General features: G+C 40.2%; 1 protein-coding gene across 1 annotated transcript; it reads right to left on the bottom strand.

Moving 5' to 3' along the window:
- Positions 1 to 6910: 6910 nt before the first annotated feature.
- On the bottom strand, positions 6911 to 8155 carry RB195_001745 (uncharacterized protein; the record flags this gene model as incomplete). Its single annotated transcript, XM_064198671.1, has 3 exons — positions 6911 to 7030; positions 7760 to 7832; positions 8136 to 8155. 3 exons carry the CDS (start codon positions 8153 to 8155, stop codon positions 6911 to 6913), a joined length of 213 nt encoding a protein of 70 aa, XP_064054552.1.
- Positions 8156 to 8666: the final 511 nt, after the last annotated feature.

Consider the following 8666-nt stretch of genomic DNA (forward strand, 5'->3'; position numbering starts at 1 on the left):
GAGTCAAGGACATTAGACATCAAACAACTTGGAAAGAAAGGAAGGAGAAGACGAGTCAAGCTTAACCAAAGAAACACGATGTTTGAAGCGCAGCACCCCACGGATTCATGTGAATGGATGCCAGCGCACTCTTAAGAAATCAGTCTAATATAATCTTATCGAAGTGAACGCGGCCTTCTTGTACTTCCTCGCGAATTTCAGCAAAAAAAAAACATGCTCCGCCCCGTGCGACGCCAGAAAGCGGTCATGGACGCGGCCGCAGACGTTTATTCAAGTGTGTCCCAGTGTGTAGATTCTGCATTGTTAACTTATCAGAGGAAGCTCACAATTGGTCAAAAAATCGGTATGATTAGTGATCAGCAATGAGGTCGCTGCTACGCGGTTTCCTACTCCTCTGAACAAAAAAGACATGAGTATGCGATTTCCAGGCATAAAAGACAGTTAACTCAAATAAAAACAGATAGGACTCCCTAGTGCCCTTCGCGAAGGTTGTCTCAAATGAGCCGCCGAACATCTATCTTCGTGAAAGTGTCATAAAGTGACGATATTGCAAGTTAGAAGATGTGGACAAAACGAACAGCAATGACCGTGGCGGTATGCACATTCTAGTGGGCCAAAATCTCTAGTCTCAGACTACAAGAGCTATAGGGAAAAACAGTAACTAGTAACACTGTTTGATGAAGAACGGCCACACACAAGCCATGCCTTGCTTACAGAGCGCGCAGCTCGAACACTTCAAACAATGTCATAACCGTCACGGGATCACTGGCATGTTGTTTGATGTTTGAGAGCGGCTGAATCATCGACAAATATTAGGATTAGCTATGATCCTAAAGGCGCCACGAATCCCTCATATATCCTGGAAGTGTTCTATTTCGTTGCGCCAGCTCACTCCAGCACAAGAGCGCCCTATAATCATTACGCCCTATGGTGCCATCTACAGAAGGCGAAGGAGGCTACCGTAGTCTACGAGTGATTAGGACGCAAACGAAAGGCGAAAGTGAAACTACCGTATTCTCACAACCGCTCTTCGCGCACCACTTGCACAACCATTATAGGGGGATGTGTTTTCGAACTTGATAATTTATACCACAACTCGTCCAACGGGAAAGGGTTAACTCGAATTGACGGCGTTTATTCTGCAATTCTGACTTATCGTAAAAAAAAACATGCAATATCATCACATTCTTCCTACTTTACTGGATGCACGAGAATTCAAGGTGAATCCCGTTCATACGAACTACGGCAGAGAACGCAGTGCACCAAAACAGCACCTATGAGAAAGTTCACGCTGTTCAAAGAACATAGAAGGCTGATAAATGAGAACTTTTGCCCAAAGGTCTACAACATTTAAAAGCAAATACACTACAATATGTAACAATGACAGAAACCCCTGCATTTGTCTTTTTATACTGGTGAAGCCGTTTCTGGAATTTAAAAAAATGGTTCGCATAGTCCTCTTGGAATCTTTAAAGGTGGAAAAGTCATAAAGTCTTGCATGTTAACTTCCAAACCTCCGCAAGTAGAGGCCTTTCATTTGTTCTGAGAACTAATGAAAATAGCAAAGCATTCAGCCATATTCTGAACTCTCAGCTATTAAAGAAAAATCTTGAAAGATTCGAAATTTTCATTATTTACTCTCAAGATTCAAACGTATCTGAAAAGAAGAGAATAACCCCTGAAAAATCTTCAAGCGAAACTAGCAAAGCATTTTGACCACAAGGAAACCCAAGGATCCCCCAGGGAAATGGTAATGTAACCTTGATCAGTTCAGCTCTATTCCTTATTCTGGAGCTTTGGTGAAATCGTCGCTCACCGACCTTGGTCTTTGCGACCCCACAGCAGTTGCTCATTTCCAGTTTCCTTCATCTTCAAATAACTTGAAAGGTAATCAAGTTGACAGGATTGACTTTTGCAAAATGTTCTGTTTTAGAAGTTCTTTATCACATTTCGCCTTCTTGCTCTGCACATTTTCTCTTCAACGAACTTGCTGTGCACCTTTGTGGATCTCATATCACCGAATTCGACCCCATTCAAACGTTCCCAAAGATTTCGGTGTCGAAATAAAATTGATTACTATTCGGCCGTTGAAATATCACAGCAGAGCGATCGGATTAAATAAACGATCCATAATTAGTTAATGCCTCTATGTATGTGGAAAACAAAACAACTAGGGAGAGGATAGGATGGAAGTAGAGCCGAACATCAAATAACAAACCAAATAACAAATACACTTATTTCAGACGAGTTTTCAGGAGAAATAACAAGAATAAAATCGGTAAACATGAACAGCCTGTTGATGTTGCAACAAAATCCTTCGAAAGTGTCAAGTTTTCTAGGAAGTACATGCGATAGTAGGAGGAATTCACGCCACAAGAAAGAACAACGAGAAGTTTAACTGATGGTGTCAGCTATTCACGTGCGTTTACGATAAAATAACACACGTCCCTTACACACAACACAACACGTTGTGGCCTTTAGTAAACGAGTGTCTATCTGATACGCTCACCTGCACAGCGAATTCGTCGCAAATAAACTACCGTAGCGTCCCAAGAAAGAATAACTATCGGTCATAGACTGCCGACCGACTACACTGTTCTACAACGGAGTGTAAGTGAATAGCCGACTTGAGCTGTTACAGATAAAACAATCAAAACACTCGGGGGAACAGATCAATAAACGAGCGACATGGGGTTCCCGGTGTGGAGAGCAACTCTTCAGAAGCAATCGAAGAAACATGAGAATGAATGCAAAGGAAATGAGTTGTAGTTACTTTCCGACCGCTTCTTGATAATGTCGAGAATGTTTTGTGAAATGAGAGCCCACATAGCCAGCCGTCGGTTGGTGATAGCAGCCCTCCTCCCACCTACCTCTCTCTCCAACCTCCAACAACGAACACTCGCTCATTCATCAATCATGGCCCTATGTTCCTAACAGCTGCTAGGAGACGATCATTTACCAGAACGAAGTCAAGCTATCACCGAATTCTCCTAAACAACGATCGTTCTTCAAGGAAATGCTACAACGCCACTTAAAAAGAGAACAGGAATTCCACAAAAGCTTCCTGTTACTGTTTAAGAAATAGTGGAAATTTTATGCTTTAGAAAATTTTACAGTTTATTCCTAAAGGCAATGCATACAAGTTCAACAAAGACTGTCTGGAAGGAAGTAGTGAGCTAAGGAAACAGCAATGAGGACTCTACACGCACACCAACAATCCTTATGACAATTACTCATCGAGACAAAAATTTCACCGTGGAAATCATTTTTCGCAATCCACAAGGGCTGGAGTCCAAAATTTAGATTCAGGACTCAAAGTTGGATACAGTCTAAGAACACAGTTACTTTTTTTTTAAAAATAATACGTTATCAGACTATTCGCATCGCGAATCAAAACGTGAGATATTTCTCATAACGAAAAATTCCTCCGCACAATTATGACCCGGAAATATCAAAAACTAAATGGTCAGCAATGAGTAGAAAGGATCAGAACGGTTCGTTACTCAACATTTTTGTGAGGCTAAAATTTTGGTGTGGAAAGAACAGGAAGGTTCCAAAAAAATGGGCCTATCAGAACTACTCTCCTAGAACCTAGTCACTGCATTGCTGCAGAGACCGGAACGCCATGCCTATCCGCAAACGAGTTTCAAACGTTATAAAACACCATCCGAACTTTAAGAAATCCAAAAACAGAAAATCCCGGCAAAAAAAAAAACAGAAAAATCAATTCATTTTTGGCAGACGTTTTGTACCATCCAAACTCTTACGTCCCGCGTCTGTATATGATTGAGAGAGCAGTTACGTACTGATCAAAAGGAACCATTGAATTAAGAACTCACCCAAAAACCACGAAAGTTCAAGGTGAATCACTTGATTAGTTGAGGAACGCAATAGATTCTATTGACGTGAATTTCTTAGATGTAATCAATCAAATGAATGCAAGACTTCTGTATAAATCCAGCTCGTTTGGAGTGACCTCCTTCACTTACACTGTAAAAGCATTTTGTCTGTCATCATTTCCTTACTGGTTGCTCTATGCGATTGTTTCTCCTGATGATTAATTGTTTTGTTTTGAATTGAGAATACTGTTCTTTTTGGAATACTGAGAATCATATAAATAATGGTTACCGTTGGTTCCAAGAGAACAGGTTATACACATTGTAACTTCTTAAATCCATACGCGGAAATTCCACGAAGACTTTGCAACCTGAATTCACAGGGAAATTCAAAAGAACTATGAACTATGAGCACGCAAAACTGCAGGACGCGCTGAAAGCTCGGAGCTTTGTCGTATTGAAATATCTGAACTCAATAATTTTCATTGCTCACTACACCAATTTCTGACGAAAACCGCCTCTCGAGCAAACACAACTATTTTTCAAGTCATCGTAGGTGTCGAATATCAAGACACGGCCAAAGATGTACAGACATTACGATATTGCATACAATGCCCATGTTTAGTCCCTGATGACGAAAATAGCAGGCGAAATAGAGTAAAAGTAGCGAGACAAAATCCAGTAATGCCTACAACGAAATCTTGGAATACCCTTTTTCTTGTAAAGTAGTGTAGAATTTTCCAAGATGCATGGATGTCCTTCACAAATCCTACTTCATTTTAACCTTGATACATTTAGCTAAAAAAATATTTCGTTTTAACGTTAGTCCCATTTATCATGAAAAAACAAATCCCAGCTTCGTGAGAATAAGGGAACAGGAATGTTCTTTACATAGAACTAAGTTTGCTTAAAGAACTGGTCATGAAAAACAATCTCGATAAGTTATCACTTCTCAAAAATAAGGAACAGAAAGAAAAAGACCTTTGCACAGCGTTGTTCATTATAGTTTGTAATTTTCAGAGCAAACTGTGAATTAAGAAGCTGGGGACAACTCTGCATAAAATCCCCATGTTCCTGTGCGGACGTATGCACGTGCGTTGCACGCAACGTGACGTGATATCTCCGGCAATGTCTTGGACAGACAGAGATGCTTAGGGAAGGCTTGATCATTGGTCGCAATATATTGTGCAAACAACGACGAAGACCTGACTTTGCCTGCAGAAAGTAATGAAGAAAAGCAAAAAGAAGTACCACATCAGCACCTTCTATTCTTTTCACGCTGGAAAACGTTTCTAAGCGTTGAAACCCAACATACTCGCATCTTAAGGGAAAAGCCGTCTAGAGTATTTCTTAGGAGTAAATGTAACCTAGGCGAACGGACATATTCAATTCCAGAAAAGTGCTTTGAGATAACGTTTCCCACTTCTTGCTTTCCAACATACACGTGATGCTCACGTAATTGTAATATCAATATTTATTATTTTCACAGTGAATAATAACTAACGCAAAACCATCATAACTACCGAGAAATTCAGCTTTGAAAACGCCAGTTTGTCGATGATACAGCGCAGTGCAAAAAGACCAAGGAAGTCGTGGCAATTTTATATTTCTTTTCGAAAAGGATGGACAATTTCATAAAACTAATCACTAGTTGCTAAGCAGAGGTAATCAAGAGCTTAGCACACACAACCAAGGAATAGCTTATTTCCAACCCTGTTTACAGTCGGATCTAAGTGGAAAGCCACAGTTGGAAGCTTTTCGACTTCATTAAAGCTAAGACAACATAATCAGAATCTAAGTTCTTCTCAGACATTTTTTGGCAGCGGCTGTGCTACAGATCAAGCGCAGAGAATATCCAGTGTCACTATGCAGCGAATCCAAGGCCACACATACCTTACGTGTGTTCGCACATGTGTGCAAGAACTGGAACATAGTTCCACAGTGGATTCGAACCTAAGAACGGAAAATACGGGAGGTATGAGGCGAAAATGGTCAGTTCCATCGAACGATGCCATAAATGACCGAGCCCAAGAGATAAGATGCGATTGCGAGGGCGCAAGTGCGATGCGGGGGTTCGGTTCGGAGACGGACGAAAGTAGACAAAACACCAAATTAGACATTCAAGCAAAAAAATCGCATACGGCTATCCATGTAAAACTATCGTTTAAAACTTAGAAAATTAAAAAAAAGTGGTCCTGACGAAAATAAATGGGTCAGTGGGCACTAAGAGCCTGTCAGAGCACTCTTTTATATCGTTAAAACCGTTTGATAAATTGCGGTGCAGTAGGACAGCCAACCCACACTGTAAAGCAGCGTCGTCAAACAAAGTTCGACAAAGGATATCAGCTGTGTTCGTGAGATTCTTATGAATGGCAGCTGAGAAGGCACTCCGTTGCTGAAAAAACCGCTCCTTAAAGAATACCACGAAAAGAAGGAAATGAGAAGTTAGCGATAACAGGGGAGGACATACGGCCACCGGGAGACAGCGGCACTGCTGACCGCTGTGGGTGCTGGCGGCCTGAGAGTCCTGAGACGATTTGCACGTAATAAATCAAACGATAGAAGGATATGGCCGTATGCGGCGGGGTCGACCGATAGGGGATATCGTCTTGAGATAACGTACGCTGCTAAGATATATCCCTACCACATGAGAAATCATAACAGAAACGTCTTCGGATGCAGGTAAGTGTATTAGAAGCGGGCCAAAGAGCCACATAAAGCAACGAGCTAGCAATTGGGCCAAAACGAATAAATTCAATTCCAAACCTTCAATGCTACCGTTAAATCACTGTAATTGCTCTGATTTCCTAGAAAAAAATATTCTTTGGAGAGCAGATGTTCAATTAGACAAAGATAGAGTTCTGCAAACAAAACAGTATGGTGACAATAAATGAGACTCAACTTATGTCCATTTGAAAAACTAGAGACTTGTTCGTGCCATTTCGTAATTTGAGAAAAACAAACAGTAAAAAGGATTTTCGCCTGACTGTCTAAAACCACTCATTGGGCATATTTCAAAACAATAAGAAGAAAATATAAAATAAATAACAATAATAATAAAGTAAACCAACCGTTTATTGGTGCGAGGAGACCGACAACTTCCGGTGCTTCACTTCAAAAAGTGATGGATATCTTGAGCCAAAATATTCTATAGGCGAGGCTTTGTAGAAATGACTGTTTGTGTTGAACTTTATCTTTAATAGAATGAAATTTGGCATACTATGAACGGAATTACGCAAAAATCCGTTTAATCAAAGGAATTCAATAGACAACGTCCGTGAAAAGAAAACAGTGTGCCCGAGCTAACTAGCCACTAAAGAGGTTTCTGGAGAATTATTATCGCCCAAGCGCCAGGATGTAATCAGTACTATCAAGAATTAGTTAGCTAACTAGAGTTACAAGACTACAAGAGATTGTTGTTAGCTCTAGCGACATAATGTCATGTTACTACTATGCCTTCTAGGACTGTTCCAGAAACGATTAATATGCGGTCATCGGCGCTAACTTGTGACAATTAAAGGTTAGTCCAGTCGAACTCAAAGAACTTCTTCAAAATTATGTATTTTCCCTTCGCCGCAAACAAAAATCTAAAGTATTTGCGGAAACTTCGGAAACCAGTAAACTTGTCTTTGATCAAATTTATGATCGCAAAAGCATTTTCTAATCGAAAGGTTTTAAATTTACGATCGCAACCAAATAAATTAGCGATTATTGGGCTTTACAGAACAACCGATATCACAAAACAGTCACGATTGAACTAAAACATTTGTGTAATTTGTATAATGTAATGTAATAACTTATTCCTAACAATGTGAACATAGTGAATGTGTTTGCCTACTAAAGGAAATGCGGAAGGCATCAACGTCGCATCCGACAAAAAAAAAAACGAAATAGGTAAATCGAATATGCAAAACAAAACCTACGCCATCCGCAATCCGAAATTTTCCTCCAAAATGTCCTGGATTGGCGTACGGCATACCCGTAGGCTGTTGATACCTTCAAAGTCTATTCTGAGAGATAAAGGAAAGAAAAGGCAAAGAAAGAGAATTGGCAGGCGAAGTGTACAGACAGAGAGGTAGAATACTAAAATGAGATGGAGATATGTTGATCTCATCTATTTATAGCTTGGTCAAAACGTAGCTACCGGTTCACTTTCATTTCTTAGGGTTGTTACTTGATTATTATCAATGGAAAGATATCAAAGAATCAATCCAGTAGTCTATGCATGTTAATATATGTAAGAATGACTACATGAGTACTAACTCTAGAAGTCGAGGTGACAGGCGCAACTACACGAACCTAGAGCTGACTGGAGCCATATAGAGATACGACTGGCTTGTGCGCACCATTAATTTCAACATTTAATTCCACCTTCCCAACGGTGAGCCATCAGGGAATATAGTGAGAAATGAGGAAACAACAAGAAGGGAAAGAAATCACATACGTCACAATGAAACTATGAACATACCTCTGCGGATAAAGAAATGAAGGAAGCGGAAAGAAATATCATGGAAAATGTTTTGTACCATCGAAACTGAAACCTGAACAACTCGCTGGACAAGTCTGAGGACGTCTCCTGCGCGTTTATGTACATCTCCGAGTTTATCATGCTTTCTGGCGCACTCTAAACGAAGGCGAGTAAGAGGTTGTGGGAGCTTTAAAAGAGGCGTCGGAACTTCTACGAGGAGTAATTCGAATACGTTACAATTAACTCATAGGTATGGGCTAGATATTTGTGTTGTGTTCAAAGGTTTCTGTTGTTGTTTCGTTGTTGTTTTTTTGTTGTTGTTTCAGTTGTGTCAGCTAGCAGAAGCCAAAAAAAAGTTGCAA

Source organism: Necator americanus, chromosome IV (genome assembly GCF_031761385.1).
Source record: "Necator americanus strain Aroian chromosome IV, whole genome shotgun sequence".
NCBI lineage: Eukaryota > Metazoa > Nematoda > Chromadorea > Rhabditida > Ancylostomatidae > Necator > Necator americanus.